At 37.9% G+C, this 18,625-nt stretch overlaps 2 protein-coding genes across 2 annotated transcripts; both read right to left on the bottom strand.

Annotated features, from left to right (window-relative positions):
* Positions 1 to 9,222: 9,222 nt before the first annotated feature.
* On the bottom strand, positions 9,223 to 9,756 carry LOC114184420. Its single transcript, XM_028071730.1, has one exon. It carries the CDS (start codon positions 9,754 to 9,756, stop codon positions 9,223 to 9,225), a length of 534 nt encoding a protein of 177 aa, XP_027927531.1.
* Positions 9,757 to 10,894: 1,138 nt separating this feature from the next.
* On the bottom strand, positions 10,895 to 17,963 carry LOC114184419. The gene is made up of 7 exons (XM_028071729.1): positions 17,418 to 17,963; positions 17,044 to 17,318; positions 16,635 to 16,944; positions 15,902 to 16,213; positions 15,536 to 15,628; positions 14,973 to 15,070; positions 10,895 to 11,093 (listed from the first exon to the last, which is right to left on the bottom strand). Exons 1-7 carry the CDS (start codon positions 17,961 to 17,963, stop codon positions 10,895 to 10,897), a joined length of 1,833 nt encoding a protein of 610 aa, XP_027927530.1.
* Between the last annotated feature and the right edge of the window lie 662 nt (positions 17,964 to 18,625).

Raw genomic sequence — 18,625 nt, 5'->3', positions numbered from 1 at the left:
ATCTCAAGATCTCTTAGTTATTTTTAAATATTGTTTTTCCATGCTTTCTGTTCAACATGACTAATTTTGAATCGTTTCCCATTTTTATGCAACCTTTGATTACATGCATTTGAACATATAATGGCTTTTGACCTTTATAGTTTTCACAAAAACATGTTATTGAAGCAATAATGTTTATTCGGCTCCATGCATTGTCAACTCATGATTCTCAAAATTTAAGAAAGTTTTCCCTCTTCCCAGTCTTCTTTCTCATTAATTATGGCATATTAAGAAAGTAATTATTTTTTGTGTCTAAATGCAATGTCATATATCTATGTGCATTTCAACCCAAAGCTTGCTACATCTGCATAATTAAATCCTTCTACCATCAATTTTTTGTATTTTCATTTATAATTATAATTATAATTTTCTATTTTATTACATTTATTTACCTAATTTCTTGAAGAAGGTTTGTAAATGGTTTGAAAAGTTCTCACCTTTTGCAAAGTTTAACTTCCACAAACTTTTGCCTTTCGAGGCATTAACTATGAACAAATAAATTACGTTTTTATTTTCTAAATGCATAGTCATGTATTTATCTTTTCAACATTTCTACATAAAGCATATTATGATTTTTAATTTTGTAAAAATTTACATAGCTTCTTGAAGAAGCTTTGTAAAATGTTCAAAAGTTCTTACATTTTTCAAAGTTAATCTTCCACGAAGCAATCTCTTATTACTTAGAAATGAAGAAACTTTTTCTCTTCCAAGTTATTTATTAATATAAAGAAAGCAATTACTTTTGATGTCTCAATGCACTATCCTATATATATATATATATGTACATTACATAATTTTTAACTTAGCTTCTTGAAGAAGCTTTTACAACTTGGAATACCTACTTTCAACACATTTTTTTTTCTAATTCTGAAAGCATTAATTATGAATTTACTTTGCATGTTCCCACAAAATGAATTGATGTTAGAAAGAATATCAAGAATTTCTCATAATATGAATAATAGTTATACCAATAACTACAAATCAAAAACTTCTCACTTTCTTAAGAATTAATTTACCTATTGACGCTTGCATTAATAATTATTACATTAAATACAAATACTACCAATGATGTTTTGTGGCACTCAATGCACTTTCAAGCATTACCGTGTTATCTATAGGCAGTGACGGATATTGACCACAAAATTTGGAAGGGCCAAAGCAATTTAATTATTTGATTATTATGTTGGATCATTAGTATAATGCTTTAAAAAATAACTCCTCTAATTGGACAATTTGATCATTATGATGAATCGTTAGTACAATACTTCAAAATATGTATAGAAGTAAAATCTATCTTGTTTTTATCTTTACAAACAACTTCTCTTCTATCATTTTTAAAGAATGAATCTATGGTTTTATTCTTCATCAATATACTTTTAAAAAAGTTAATATTAAAAAATAATTTATCATAATCTAATGAAAAATTGAGAGAAGTAATTATTAAAAGAAAAATATATTATAAGCAAGTCACAAAATCGATTTGAAAAAACACATAATACATTATTTTTTCCTCTATATTAAAAAAAATGAATATACAAAGGTTCACAAAATAAAAAATAATATTAATAACTATTAAACTAATAGTTTATTATCAAGTGAGACAAGAGTGTTACCTTTTTTACTTCAAGGAAGAAAGAAAACAAATGACAAATGAGAGTAAAAGTAATGAGTTTGTGTCTAACTTCTTTTTTTCTTCAAAAACAAAAAGAAAACATATGAGGCTAAAAGATGAGTACAAGTTTGAGAAAACCTAAAAAGACAATGAAAAATAAAATAAAAAATGTCTTAATAAATATTTCTTTTAATTACTTTTTTGGTTTTTGTTTCCAAAAATGTAAGTCCCTCCTCTAGTTGATTTAGTCTCAATTTGATTTCGATTTTTTAGTCAAAATTTGACATTTTTTTGACAAAAACAAATATAAAAAAATAATTAAACCTAAATATTTATACTATTTATTATATTCAATTTTATGTTTTATTATTTATTAACATTAAATATTATGATTTATAAAAAAATTAAAAAAAAAACACAATTTAATTTCTATCAATTTTTAAAATATTACTTATAATTTAAAAAAAATCAAAATTTTAAAAATATATATAATTTTAAAAAAAAAAGCAAAAGTATATATATAATTTAAAAAAAATCAAAAATATTTGGAGGGGCCACGACCCTTCCCGCTCCTTGTACAATCCACCATTGTCTACAGGTTCAAATTCAACACTTCTTCCAAATCTATCCAGATACAATGCACTTCAAATATTTCTACATCATAATTGATTTAACATATTATAACTTATATTTAATATCAATTTAATTTTTTTAATTCAATATATTTGTAAACGCTTCAAAACCTCTCAATTTACCATACTTATTTCTTATCTTCCACCATCACCTAATGTACATTTAATTATTAAATTAATAGTCTATATTGTCCACCATTGGAATCTGAATTTTAAATAATTGAATTTGAATTTGAAACTTACTATTTTTACATTTTTTATGTACAATGCCAGTAGATGAGAATAGAAAAGTGTTGTTATATATCATAATTTGGTATTGGGTATATGATATTTTTAATTCATGAGTTTCTGAATTTAAATTTTCTAAAAAAATTTCAATTCCTATGTTTACAATTATTAAAAAATTCATATATTTGATTTTGAATAAAAAAAAATCATATATTTCACACTATCTATCTTAATTATTAACATAATTACTACAATCATAACTATAATTCTATCAAATAATTCTATTTCATTTTAACATTTTTTAAATATTAATGTTATGATTATTATTATTAATATTTTTATTATAATTATAACCTACTATTATATTATATTTTAATTTATTTCCTTAATTTTTTTATCTTTACTATTATTATTGTCATTATTACTATTATTAATTTAATAATTATTTATATTTTACTCAAAATTTATCTTTAATTATTATTACTATTATTATTTAATCAATCATTATATATTTTAATCAATTATTATTATTATTAATTATAATGTTAATAATATTAATTTTGTTTAATATTATTATTTAAATTAATAATTATATTTTAATCAATTATTGTTGTTTATGATTACTGTTTAGTTATGAATTTTATATTTATATTTTCACTAAATTGAAAATTTTTATTACACTTCATTATTTTACTTATAGAATTTATTGTAATATTAAATCACTTTTTTAATTATAATAATATCAAGTTGTAACATTCCATTTAATAAATAAACTTAATTAAATGAAGGTTTAATTACTCAGATGATATCCACTTTGGTACATGTGTGTCAATTTGGGACCCGCTTTTAAAAAAGTATTAATTACATCCAAACTTTTGAAGAAGTGCTTCAATTAGGTCCTTTTCAGACGGAGTTAGTCAACATGCCATTTGTCAGTCTGTGGTTTTTGTGATTTTTTTAATTTTAAATTTTTTTTAAATTTTTTGAAAAAAAAATGCCACGTGTTAGATCCCTGTGTGTAACACGTGGCATTGTCAGTGTCACGTGACATTGCAATGCCATATGTCAGTGTCACTATTAGATGTCATTGTGTTGATTTCGATTTAGTCATTGTATATGTCTTTTTGTTTCAATCTAGTACCTACCTACCTACTTATGTGTATCTGATTCAATTTTGTCCCAATTTTTTTAATAATTAAAATCCATTTTTTTATAAAATTAAGAGTAATTAACTATAAAATTTTTACAAAAATTAAGTATTTGATATTTATATTGTTTCTCTCAATTTCAGACCAAATTTATTATTTGTATAAAATTTTACTAATATTTTTTATTAAAAATGACTTTTTAACATATTACTTTATTAATTATTTTTTTATTAAGTACTCATGTTTTGTTAATTATTATTTTTTTTCCAAAATAGAACAATATTGTCTCTTACTAATTTTAAACCAAAATTTTTATTTGTCTGAATGTTATACTAATTTTTTTTTATTAAAAATGATTTAATAAAATGACTTTTACCAATAAATTTTAATATAAATATCAAATACTTAATTTTTGTAAAAATTTTATACTTAATTACTTTTAATTTTATAAAAAATGGATTTTAATTATTAAAAAAATTAGGTCAAAATTGAATCAGATACACATAAGTAGGTACTAAATTGAACAAAAAGACATATATAGAGACTAAATCGAAATCAACATAATGACATCTGATAGTGACACTAACATGTGGCATTGCAGTGCCACGTGGCACTAACAATGCCACATGTCACACACAGGGACCTGACACGTGGTATTTTTATTTTTATTTTCAAAAAATTAAAAAAAAAATTTAAAATTTAAAAAAATTTAAAAAAAATAAATAAAAATTCAAAAAAACCATAGATTGACACGTGACACATTGACTAACAGTGTTAGTCAACTCCGTCTGAAAGGGACTTAATTGAAGCACTTTTTCGAAAGTAGGGATGCAATTGATACTTTTCTAAAAGCGAGTACCAGATTTATACACCTGTACCAAAGTGGGTATCATCCGAGTAATTAAACCTTAAATGAAATACCACATATGATATAATATAAGGAGTCATAGAAAAGGAGAGGAATATATCTGTATCAACCATTACAGTTATCCAGGAATAGACTAGGAGAAAAATACTAGGCATACCAAGATGCCATGAACATAATTAAAAAGGTTCCAAAGGCTTGCTCATAAGTAAGGGATTACAAAATAATGAAAACTCTTCAAAAGTGGGCTCAACAGTGACCCCAACACCAAACCATGCCCAACTAAGTTGCAACATTCTCGTCGCCACTACGATCACCAGGAGTTCCCATACTTGCTCACAACAAGGGATTAATGATCATTGCAAAAAGGAAAAATCACATAAGAAGACAAACACAAGCAAGAAGGGTAAGCTAAACTAAAAGGTTTTTATCATACAATTAAGCATGCAATTTAAAAGTCAAGAATACATAAATCAACCAAGCATGTGATACTCAATTATCCGAATACATATAATCGGTCGGATTCACTAGATGCTTGCACTTGTGGTAGCCTTTACTGCTCTGTAGAGCCATTGCCAATGGGTTTCACCATACCACGCACAAGGTTAGCCTTCAAACATCTAAGGTCGTTATCCTGCCAAAGACTAGGGCTTCCTACTATTCTCACCACTTGAGTCAATACGCTCTACGTGAGACTAACTGACTCTTTAGAGTTTCAAGATGCAATCCTTACTTGAATCCTTACCTAATTATATGCTCTCAAGCATCACCACAAAACCTTACTAAGAGGTTCGTGAAATTACGTCCATCACATAAGGCACCACCATAAGATCTCACCAAGTGGTTCATGGAATTACGTCCATCATATACGGCACCACCATGAGATCTCACCAAGAGGTTCATAGAATTACGTCCAAATCATACCATAGGTTTATCATGCATATCACTCTCATGCAAATATACAACCAACCACCCAATCATGTTTCTTATGCATGCTCATACCAAGTTTATCAATTCCAGTCCATACCATCAGATAGGGTAATCCAACTAATTATACAACCAACAATCCAAACAAGGAAGAGAACAACCATAGAGCAAGTTCCTGCACTAGTCTCGCTCAAGCCATGGGCCCTCGCTCAGGCGAAAGAGATCTTTCACTCAAGCTACAGGCTCTCGCTTAAGCGAGATTGCCAATAGAGAGCCCTGCTGGTTTCGTGAGTTCTCGCTTGGGTGAGACCTTCTCACTTGAGCGAGACTGCTCTTCGCCCAAAGGTGGGGTCTCTCCCTTGAGCTGCAATTGAAGCGAAACACATCAGGCTCCCACGAGTTCTCGCTTAGGCGAGACCCTATCGCCTGAGCGAGATGCTTCATCGCCCAAAACAAAAACTCTCCGCCTGAGCGAGAGCTCGAGCAGAAACCAGGGTAAGGTTCTGTTATTCTCGCCTAGGCGATACAAGCTCGCTTGGGCAAAAATACCAGTCCTCGCCACTGTTCAAACAGACAGCAACCATACCTTCACTATCAAACAACATTTTAAGGTTTTCCAGGTAACCACAGCAACATACAAGCCAAATAAGCCCAAAGTAAAGCTAAAACAGGCGAAAAATAGTAAAACTATGTGAACCCTAACTACCCTTACCTAGACAGATGCTAGCGGAAAGCACATGCACTTAATAGAGGGTTACCACAACTCTAGGAACAAAGTTGTGAGCTAGAAATACTAACACCAGAACCAAAAAATGAGGTTACTAAGAGAACTTTAGTTGGAACCACGAAGAATAAGCTGGAGAATAGAAAGTATGAGTTGAGGACCAACTTAGATGGAATAGAACTAGAGTTTACTAGCTTGAGAGGAACAAAAGCCAAACCCTAGCAGAGCTTGTTGCTGCAGTTCTAAGATGGAGGAGGGGAACATTTTTCTGAAAACAGAAGAATGAGGGGGTTAGGGCTGAAAGTGGGATTTTGGGCACCCTATAGGCCAGCCTCAGGCCCAACAGATTAGGGTAGGCCCTTAAACATTGGGGCAGTAATAAAGTGAGCTTTACATTCTCCCCAACAACAAAAATTTTTGACCTAAAAAATTAAGACTTACAAGAAAACAAATGTGGATGTGACTTCCTCATATCCTCTTCTAACTCCCAAGTAGAGTCACCTGTCCTCTGGTCCTAGATGAGTTTGACAAGACTGACTAGTTTTCCTTGACGTTCCTCCACCCGACGATCCTCAAGAGCAATGGATGGTACTTCCATCGTAAGATCCTCTCTAATCTGTATATCCTCGGCTTCCAACACATGAGATGGGTCAAACATATACTTCCTCAACTATGAGACATGGAATAGAGGGTGAAGATTGCCCAACTAAGGAGGCAAGGCAATCTCATAAGCCGCAGGCCCAATCCTCCTCAAGATCTAGTAAGGCCCAAGAAACTTAGGAGAAAGCTTCCATAGGCAGATAGCCCTTCCCACGCTAGTGGTTCAGGTCACCCTCAAGAACACGTGATCTCTAGTCGCGAATTCTAAGGGTCTCCTCCTTCGGTCTGCATAGGTCTTCTACCTACTCTAAGAGGCCTGTAACTTATCCCTCACCATCTTCACCTTCTCTGTAGTTTGTTTCAAAAACTCTGGCCTAACCAACACTACTTTTCCATCTTGAGACAAACATATAGCGGTCCTTCACTTCCTGCCATAAAGAGCTTCATATGGCGCCATGTTGATGCTTGCATGGAAACTATTGTTGTAAGTGAATTCTATCAAAGGCAAAAAGTTCATCCCAAGCACCCAAATGATCCAGTACGCATGTCCTCAATAGATCCTCAAGCGACTGAATCGTTCTCTCCGATTGGCCATCAGTCTGGGATGATAAGCTGAACTCATGGTTAACTTGCTACCCAAAGCACCCTAAATGTCTACCTAAACCGTGAAGTGAACCGCTAATCTCTATCTGAAACTATGCTCAATGGTACACCATGCAATCTCACTATTTCCTTGATGTACAATTGAGCCAATTTGGCCATAGACATTCTCAAGTTCATTGCCAAGAAATGGGCACTCTTGGTTAATCGGTCCACCACAACCCAGATCGTATCGTGACCTCTAAAGGTTCATGGAAAATGTGTCACAAAGTCCATAGCTATGTTATCTTATTTCCACACCAGTATGTCCAAAGGCTGTAGAATTCCACCAGGCCTCTGAGGTTCTACCTTCGCCTTCTAATATGTCAAACATGTTGATACAAACTGAGCCACATCCTTCTTCATGCCTTGCCACCAGAAGGTCTCCTTAAGATCTTGATACATCTTAGTCATGCTAGGATGCAAGCTAAGACGACTCTTGTGTCCTTCCTCAAGGATCAACCTCTTCACCTTAGCATCTTCAAGTACACACACCCTGCCTCTAAATCATAGTACACCGTTACTACCCAAGGCAAACTCCTTTGTTTCATCTGACCCAAGCAATTCTCTCACCCCTTTTAAACTGGCGTCCATCAACTATTTTTCCTTAACTGAGTTCAGAAAGTCACTAGATATAGTCAGGGTACTACACCTAATGAACTCAGATCCCAACTCAAATTGCAGCTTCATATCTTTGAATTTCTCTAGCAGCTCCAACTCCTTGATCATAAGGTGTGCTGCATGCACCATCTTCCTACTCAACGCATATGCCACTACTTTCGCCTTTCCCGGATGGTACAAAAGTTCAAAATCGTAATCCTTCAAGAACTCTATCCACCTTCTCTGCCTCATGTTTAGCTCCTTCTAATCAAACAGGTATTTAAGGCTCTTATGATCACTGAATACGCAAAACTGGGCACCATAGAGATAATGCCTCCAGATCTTCAAGGCAAACACTACTACTGCTAACTCCAGGTCATGAGTAGGGTAGTTCTTCTCATGCACTTTAAGTTTCCTCACAGCATACGCCACTGCCTTCTTCTTCTGCATCAACACACCGTTGAGACCTTGATAAGAGGCATCACAATAAACCTCAAAGGGTTTACCAACATCAAGGATAACCAACATTGGAGCACTCATCGACCTTTACTTAAGCTCTCAAAAGCTTTCCTCACACCTATCAATCTAAGTAAAAGGTTGGTCTTTCCTGGTAAGCTGTGTCAGAGGTGCCACTATTTTAGAGAATCCTTCTATGAATCTCCTATAGTAGCCAGCTAAACCCACGAAGCTTTTGATCTCTGTTGTTGACTTGGGACTTTCCCACTTTATCACCGCTTCAACTTTTGCTGGATCCACAACTATGTCCTGTGCAGATATCACATGCCCTAAAAATTATACTTCTTCCATCCAAAATTCACACTTGGAAAACTTTGCATATAACTATTTCTCCCTCAAAATACCAAGCATTATCCTCAAGTGCTTTGCGTGTTCCTCCTGAGAACTGGAATAGATGAATATGTCGTTTATGAAGACTACGATAAACTTATCTAAGAATTGCCTGAAGATCTTATTCATGTAGTCCATGAATACACCTAGAGCATTGGTCACACCAAAAGGCATAACCACGTACTCGTAGTGTCTGGATCTAAAGGTTGTCTTTTGGGCGTCGTTCGCCCTCACCAAGATCTAGTGATATCCCGACCGTAGATCAATCTTGGAAAACACCAACGCCCCATGTTATTGATCCATCAATCATCTATCCTCGGGAGGGGGTACTTATTCTTGATGGTCAACTTGTTTAACTGCCTTTAGTCCACACACAAGCGTGAGCTCCCATCCTTCTTCTTCACCAACAACATTGGTGCTCCCCATGGCGAAGTACTAGGTAGTATAAACTGTTTCCCCAACAACTCCTCTATTTGTTTATTGAGTTCTACCAACTCCATCGAAGCCATGCGGTAAGGAGCCATCGATACTGGACCGGTTCCTGGTACCATATCAATAGAAAACTCAACTTCTCTACTCGGAGGCAACCCTGGTACTTCCTCTGAAAACACATCCTCAAACTCATGCACCACTGGTATAATTGACGTCTTTTCCTCTTTCTCCACCTTTAGATGTGTGAAGATAATGAAGCATTGTGCGCCGCCTTGAATCTCCTTCATAACCCCTTGAGAAGACAACAACTCAAGCTCCTCTGAGTTGAAGAACAATAACATTTTCTCCCGACAATCTATAAGAACGTGATTGGCAGAAAGCCAATCTATCCCCAAGATCACTTCAAAATCTTGTAGAGGTAGGCATATCAGATTTACTTTGAATATGCGTCCCTCTACCTCCATTGGACACCTAGCACACAAAGATTACGTCCTAATCAAACCCGACGCCGAAGTAATTACCACAAGATCAAACTGCAGTTCACACACCGACAGACCCAACTCTTGCACACAAGATTCAGACACAAAGGAGTGTGTCACTCCAGAATCATACAGCACACAAAGACATTTACTAGCAATCACACAATAACCCATAACTAGGTTACCTGAGCTTGCTGCCTCTGCTCCAGCCATAGCATACACCTTGCATGCTGCCCGAGGCCTGTTGCTTCCTCTCCTCTCCTGGTTCTAGGCTGGGGTCTGAACTGGGGTCCATGCCACTGCCCTCCCATGAGTGGGGCAATCCCTGCCAAAGTGGCCTTCCTTGCCATAATTGTTGCATCTCTTGAAGCCTACTAGTTTATGGCAGACACTCCTCATGCGCGGTCCTCTCTTCATGCCTAGGTTTGAACCCAAATGGTCCACCAACTCTCTACTGTTGGGGGTATTGAGCTTCCACCTCAACCTTCATCTTTTCCATGACTCTAGCCTTCTCCACCAAGGCTGCAAAATCCTTGATGGATAGTGGAGCCACCATCAAGCGAATGTCTCCCCAAAGACCATTCTCAAATTTCCTACACCTTCATTCCTCATCTAAGGGCATGGTGTAGAAGCGCCCGAGGTGTTTGAAGCTCTCTGCATACTCAGCCACATACTCGTTCCTTTGGGTCAGTTGGAGGAAGTCCACCTCTTTAGCGTATCTCACGCTATCAAGGAAGTACTCGGAAAGGAACTTCCTCCTAAATGCTTTCCATGTGACTAGCTCCTGCTTCTCTTCTATAATAGACTTCATGCTAGCCCACTAGTGTTCTGCCTCTCCAATAAGCATGTACTCTACGAAGGCAAGCCTGCTCTCCTCCCGACACATCTTGGCATCAAAGATCCTCTCCATGTCTTTCAGCCACTAGTCAACGACATCAGGACTGGTTTTTCCATTGAACTTGGCTGGGTGGTGCTTCAGGATGTCCTCCAAGCTCCATTCCAAGTGGAGAGGTTTTGGTTCAAGGCCGTAGATAGGGGTAGCGGTCATGCTCTCCTCCAACTATTGGAGGGCCTCCATGTGTTACCTCTGAGCAGCCTTAGAAGCCAACCTTGTTGCCACCATCTACTGCATAACCAATTGTTGTTGCTCCATAGATGCTTCCTGACACTGCATGGAAGCCTCATGCTGCTGCATCATAGCATTACTTGGAACCATAACCTCTATTGCCCTTGCAATATTTGGTGCATCGACCCGATGAGATTGATGATTTGTACGAGGAGGTGTCATATCACTTGGAACACAGGAAAAACCATCAGTCAAGCTTGATTAAACGAGAAACATAGCTAACAACACTAGGAAGACACAATGAAACCTTAGTAAGCACACAAGTCCACAAACTCTAAGGAATGAGAGCTCTGATACAATAAATGTAACATCTCATTTAATAAATAAACTTAATTAAATGAAATACCACATACGATATAATATAAGGAGTCACACAAAGGAGAGGAGTATATATGTATCAACCATTACAGTTTATCCACGAATAGACTAGGCACACCAAGATGCCATGAACAAAATTAAAAAGGTTTCAAAGGCTTGCTCATAAGCAAAGGATTACAAAATAATGAAAACTCTTCAAAAGTGGGCTCAACATTGAGCCCAACACCAAACCATGCCCAACTAAGTTGCAGCATTCCCGTGCCACTACGATCACCAGGAGTTCCTATACTTGCTCACACCAAGGGATTAGTGATCATCGCAAAAGAAGAAAACCACACATAGAACATACAAGCAAACAAAAAGGGTAAGCTAATATAAAACGATTTTTATTATGCAATTAAACATAAAATTTAAAGGTCATGAGTACATAAATCAACTAAACATGTAATGACCGACAAGCAAGACACTAAGACTCAATTATTTGGATACATATAATCAGTCGGATTCACTACATTCTTGGACTTGTGGTGGCCTCTACTGCTCTGTAGACCCATTGCCAATGGGTTTCACCCTACCACGCACAAGGTTAGCCTTCAAACATCTAAGTCCATTATCCTGCTAAAGACTAGGGCCTCTTTATACTCTCACCACTTGAGTCAGTACGCTCTACGTGAGACTAACTGACTCTTTAGGGTGTCAGGATGCAATCCTTACTTGAATCCTTACTAAATTATATAATGAGGCACTACCACGAAACTTCATTGAATTACGTCCTGACCATGAGGCACCACCATGAACTCCCACTAATAGAGATCATGGAATTACGTCTTGACCATAAGGCACTACCACGAAACCATCGTGGAATTACGTTCTGACCATGAGGCACCATCATGAAATCTCACCTAGAGATTCATGGAATTACGTCCTAAATCATACCAGAATCATGTTTCACCAACCAAGCATCAAGTAATCATGCATACCAATGTCATGCCAATATTTATAACCAACCATCCAATCGTGTCCCATAAACAAGATCATGCCAAACGCATCAATTTCGGTCTCATTATGTCATATATAATACATACAAGACAACGTACATGACTTTGTAAAGTAGCACACCAACCAAACATTAGAAAACATACATTGAACCAATCAACATTGTCAATCTCGCTCAAACCAAGGGGCTCTCGCTCAAGCGAGAGGAACCCTTCGCTCAAGCTACTAGATCTCGCCTGGGCGAGATTACAATAGTGGGCACGTCGAGGTCTCGCTCAGGCTAGTCCATCTCACTCAAGCGAGACTACTCTCGCTCAGGCGAGTGGACTTCGCTTAGGCAAGCCCTTGAAATAGAGAAAGGGTGAGCTACTGTTGTTCTCGCTCAGGCGAGAGCTCCTCGCTTAAGCCAAAGCTTTCATTTTGAGCGACCAACCTACTCGCCTAGGCGAGTTTAGCAGAACTCACAAGTTGCCCTGCGTGCCAAACTAGATTCAAGCCATTCCAGCAGTAAAAGCAACATATTTTCACACAACCAACAACATATATCAAGCACCCAACACGTAAAATCAACCAAATAGGCATATGAACTTGAAAATAGTAAAACCCTAGCTTCACTTACTTAGAAAATGCTAGTAGAATATCCCGACACCCAAGCAAATGAGCACGATAGCTTCCAGAGCAGACTCAAGAGCTGCGAACAGTGGCACAAAATGGAAACGGGGTTACTACGGTGAACCCTAACCGGAAACACGAAAAACAAGCTGAAGAAGAAAGAGTATGGGCTGAAGAACAACTTACGTGGAGTAGAAAATGAGGTTGATCTAACTTGAATATGAATGAGCTCCAAACCCTAGCAGAGCACTGTTTGAGGGAAAAGGAGAGGAGTAAGGTGGCTGCTTTTTGGTAAATAGGGTAGGATAGAAAGCCAAGAGGCTATAATTGAGCCTTTGGGGGCACCCTATGGGTTGGCCCTTAGGCCCAACAGATGAGGCTAGGCCCTAAAACATTAGGGCTGAAAATAAGAGTCTTACATCATTCGTTGATCATTTCTATTATTTTTCTTTCCAGCTACCCCTGATTTCTTATTTGTTTGTTTTCTTATATATAAATATTTTTCAATTTCTATTTTTGTTTTTCTTTAAGACATTTTCATTATACTTTATTTTTCTTTAAAATCTATGTTTTTCCATTATTTAACAATAGTAATAATATATTTCATTATTTTTTTTTAATTTTAATTTATATTTTTGTAAAAATTTAAATAAATTTAAAAATACGAACTGAAAAGCATACTAATCATTATCTGTTGTCACGTCCTATTAAATAAACAAGCTTAATTAAATGAAACATCACACTAGATAAAATAAAGAGCAGAGTTGCGGAGTATAATGTCACTCCTTACAAATATCCAAGGTACTAAGAATGAAATATTGAGGAACACCATGATGCCAATAACAAAATAGAGTAAAAGATCAAAAGTATTCAACATAAATGCTCAAGAAATAGACAATACATGGGCTACAACCCTAAAGAAAACTCAGAATAGCGGAATCCGACCCAAGAAGAACTAAGCAACAGAACCTTCACCACCTTGATGACCATGGCGAATTCTCGCATCTGCTCACATCAATAAATTGATGATCATCGCAAAAGGAGAAAACCACACATAGAACATACAAACAAGTAAAAAGGGGTAAGCTATAGTAGAAAACGACTTAGCATACTATTGCATACAATTTTATAGCCAAAGATACATATATCAACCGAGCATGTGAAGACTCGCAAATAAGACACTAAGACTCAAGACACGACTTATCCGGATACATATAATTAGTCAGATTCACCGGATGCTTGCACTTATATAATGAGGCACCACCACGAACTTCATGGAATTACGTCCTAAGTTTGAGGCACCATCATGAGCTCCTACTAACAGAGGTCATGGAATTACTTCTTTACCATGAGGCACCACCACGCAACCATCGTGGAATTATGTCCTGACAAATGAGGCACCACCACGAAACCATCTGGAATTACATCCTTACCATACCTAAATTCATGTTTCTTAAACCAACATAAAGTCATTACACATAACAATTCCATAACGACATTTATAATCAACCATCCCATTAATGTTCCATGCCAAGATCATTTCAAACTTATCAATTTCAGCCCATAAACCATTCATTACATGTAAAATCACTCAATTCAACTTTAACATTAGTAATCCAAACAATCAGGTGGCAAACATCAAAAAATGGAGAAGAAAACAGGACCTGGGCACATTCTCTCACAGTTCTCGGTCAGGCTAAAAGGCCTCGCTAAGGCGAGAGGGTTCTCTCGCTCAAACGAGCTCCTTTCTCCTAGGCAAGAGCTAGAAAAGTGGAGCAGTGCTACTCTCACATTCTCTCGCTTAGGCAAGACCTCCTTGCCTGAGCGAGATGGCTTCTCGCTTAAAATTGGAGCTCGTCACCTGAGCGACAGCTCGTGCAGCCTAGTGAGGGGTTTCTGATACTCTCGCTTAAGCGAGACCGATTCGCTTGGGCGAGAATATCAGATTTCCTCCATTGTTCACACAAGCCAACACAAAGATTCATCCAGAGCAATGCATAGTACATGTTCATATCATTTTAAACACCATTCATGCATCAGAAACACGAAACAAACCCCAAAATAGGCAACGATCGATTTAAATACGAAACCATAGCTTCCCTTACCTAGAAAGAGCTAGTAACAAACTTCGACACCTTAGCCAACGAACCTAACAACTCCAGGAGTAGACTCGAGAGCTAAGAACAATGGCATAGAAAGAATAACAGGGTTACTACGGGGAACCCTAACATGAACCACGAAAACAAGCTTAGAAAGGAGTGAGTACGATTCAAGAACTAACTTACATGAGATGAGAGTGAGGTTTTGAGCTAGCGTGAACAAGAGGGAACCAAACCCTAGCAGAGCTTCTGTTGAGAGCACAAGTAAATGTTTGAGAAACTAATTTTCTGAAAGTGAGCAGAAAATGAGAGTGCTAGGTTGGTTTGAGGGCTTTAGACTCCCTATGGGCCAGCCTTAGGCCCAACTGACTAGGACAGCTCTTAAACATTGGGCAGAAATAAAAAGGGTCTTACGTTCTCCCCAACAACAAAAATTTTTGACCTCGAAAATGAAGACTCACCAAGAAAACAATTGCGGATGAGACTTCCTCATATCCTCCTTTAACTCCCAAGTAGAGTCACTTGTCATCCGATCCCAGATGACTTTGACTAGACTGACTGGTTTTCCACGACGTTCCTAAACTCGACTATCCTCTAAAGCAATTGGTGGTACCTCCATAGTGAGATCCTCCATAGTGAGATCCTCCATGATCTGTACATCTTCGGCTTCCAACACATGAGATGGGTGAAAGACATACTTCCTCAACTACGACACGTGAAATACCGGATGGAGATTGGATAATTGAGGAGGCAAATCAATCTCATAAGCCACCGGCCCAATCCTCCTCGAGATCTGATAAGGGCCAAGGAACTTAGGAGAAAGCTTCCTCGAGCAGAGAGCCATTCCCACACCAGTGGTTCGGGTCACCCTCAAGGACATGTGATCTCCAGCCGCGAACTCCAAAGGGCTCCTCCTGTGTTCTACATACGCCTTCTGCCTACTCTAAGAGGCATGCATCCTATCCTTCACCATTCTCACCTTCTCTATAGTCTGTTCCAATAACTCTGGTTCAACTAGTACTGCTTCCCAATCTAGATACCAACACAAAGGGGTTCTACACTTCTTTCCATAAAGAGCTTCATATGGCGCCATACCAATGCTCGCATGGAAACTGTTGTTGTATGTGAACTCTATCAAGGGTAAACCTTCATCCCATGCACCCAGATGATCTAGCACGCACGTTCTAATTAAGTCCTCAAGCGATTGAATTGTCCTCTCAGACCGACAATCGGTCTGGGGATGATATGTCAAACTCATGGTCAACTTGCTACCCAAAGCACTCTGTAGAGTCTACCAAAATCGAGAAGTGAACCAGATCTCTATTTGAAACTATGCTCGACGATAGCCCATGCAACCTCAATATTTCCTTAATATACACTTGGGCCAAGAAATGAGCACTCTTGGTCAATCGGTCCGCTACAACCCAGATCATATCATGACCTCTAAAGGTACGTCGTAAATTGGTCACAAAATTCATAGTTATGCTATCCCATTTCCGCACTAGTATGTCCAACGCTTGTAGGATTCTACAGGGTCTCTAATGCTCTACCTTTGCATTCTGACATGTCAAACAAGTAGACGTGAACTATGCCACATCTTTCTTCATACCTGGCCACCAGAAGGTCTCCTTGAGATTCTGATACATCTTAGTCATGCCAGGATGCAAGCTAAGACGACTCTTATGCCATTCCTCAAGGATTAACCTCTTTACTTTGGCCTTGTCAGACACACACACTCTATCCTGGAACCTTCGTACACCATCACTTCCCAAGGTAAAATCCTTCGCTTCAAATGATCCAAGTTGTTCTATCACTCTTTTCAAACTGGCATCCAACAATTGTCTTTCCTTGACTGAGTTCAAGAAGTCACTAGATATAGTTAGGGTATTACATCCAATGAACTCAGATCCCAACTCAACATGCAGCTTCATATCTCTGAATTCCTCTAGTAGCTCCACCTCTTTGATCATTAGGTGTGCAATATAGACTGCCTTCCTACTCAAAGCATCTGCCACCACTTTGCTTTTCCCGTATGGTACAAAAGTTCAAAAATCATAATCTTTCAAGAATTCCATCCACCTCCTTTGTCCCATGTTTAGCTCCTTCTGATCAAACAAATACTTGAGGCTTTTGTGGTCGCTGAATACACGAAACTGGGCACCATAGAGATAGTGCCTCCAGATCTTCAAGGCAAACACTATAGTTGCCAACTCCAGGACATGAGTGGGGTAGTTTCTCTCACGCACCTTAAGTGGCCTCGAAGCATACACCACTGCCTTCTTCTCTTGCATCAACACACAGCCAAGCCCTAGATGAGAGGCATCACAATAAACCTCAAAGGGTTTACCAACATCAGGGATAACCAATATGGGAGCACTCGTCAACCTTCGCTTAAGCTATTGAAAGCTTTCCTCACATTTATTCGTCCAAGTGAAAGGTTGGTCCTTCCGGGTAAGTTATGTCAGAGGCACCACTATCTTAGAGAATCCTTCTACGAATCTCCTACAATAGCTAGCTAAACCCACAATGCTCTTGATCTTCGTTGCTGACTTGGGACTCTCCCACTTAACCACTGCCTCAACCTTGGCTGGATCCATCGCTATGCCCTGGGCAGATATCGCATGCCCCAAGAATTGCACCTCATCCATCCAGAATTCACACTTGGACAGCTTAGTGTATAATTTCTTCTCCCTCATAACACTAAGCACTAACCTCAAGTGTTCTGCATGTTCCTCCTGCGTCCTGGAGTAGATGAGTATGTCATCTATGAAGACTACGACAAACTTGTCCAAGAATGACCAGAAGATCCGGTTCAAGTAGTTCATAAACATAGCCGGAGCATTGGTCACACCAAAAGGCATAACCACATACTCGTAGTGTTCGTATCGGGATCTAAAGGTCATCTTTTGTACATCATCTGCCTTCACCAAGATCTGGTGATATCCTGATCGTAGATCTATCTTGGAATACACCGACGCATCGTGCAACTGATCCATCAAGTCGTCTATTCTCGGAAGGGGATACTTGTTCTTTGTCGTCATCTTATTCAATTGCTTATAGTCCACACACAGACGTGAACTCTCATCCTTCTTCTTCACCAACAACACTGGTGCTCCCCATGGCGAAGTACTAGGTTGAATGAACTACTTCCCCAACAACTCCTCTATCTGATTCTTGAGTTCCACCAGTTCCATTGGAGCCATATGATATGGAGCCACAAACACGGTACCAGGTCAATAGAGAACTCAACTTCTCTATTGGGAGGTAACCCTGGTACTTCCTCCGAGAACACATCCTCAAATTTTTGCACGACTGGTATGACTGACGTCCCTTATTCTTTCTCCACCTCTAGATACGTCAAGTCGATGAAGCACTACGCGCCAACTTGAATCTCTTTCATGACCCCTTGAGACGTTAACAACTCAAGCTCCTCTGAGTTGGGGAACAACAACTTTTCTCTCTCGACAATCTATAAGAATGTGATTGGCAGAGAGTCAATCCATCTCCAAGATCACCTCCAACTTTTTCTCTCGACATATCAGGTTCACTTTATATATGTGTCCCTCTACCTCTAATAGACACCTAGCACATAAGGACGATGTCCTGACCAAACCCGATGCTGGAGTAGACACCACAAGCTCACACTACAACTCACACATCGGCAGACCCAAGCTTTTCACACAAGCATATGACACGAAGGAGT

The sequence above is a fragment of the Vigna unguiculata genome, chromosome 5, assembly GCF_004118075.2.
Source record: "Vigna unguiculata cultivar IT97K-499-35 chromosome 5, ASM411807v1, whole genome shotgun sequence".
NCBI lineage: Eukaryota > Viridiplantae > Streptophyta > Magnoliopsida > Fabales > Fabaceae > Vigna > Vigna unguiculata.
Note: the sequence above shows the minus strand (reverse complement) of the source record. Positions and strands in the feature narration are given on the sequence as shown.

Bases quoted from the DNA above. Each gene is read 5' to 3' on its own strand.
- LOC114184420 (XM_028071730.1), bottom strand. From the start codon at position 9,756: ATGGAGGTAGAGGGACGCATATTCAAAGTAAATCTGATATGCCTACCT.
- LOC114184419 (XM_028071729.1), bottom strand. From the start codon at position 17,963: ATGACGACAAAGAACAAGTATCCCCTTCCGAGAATAGACGACTTGATG. The intron at 15,629-15,901 runs GTGAGAATGGTG...CACGTGTCGTAG, and splicing joins TGGAACAGACTATAGAGAAG to TTGAGGAAGTATGTCTTTCA. The intron at 11,094-14,972 runs GTTCGTTGGCTA...CGTTTAATCAAG, and splicing joins TCTACTCCTGGAGTTGTTAG to CTTGACTGATGGTTTTTCCT.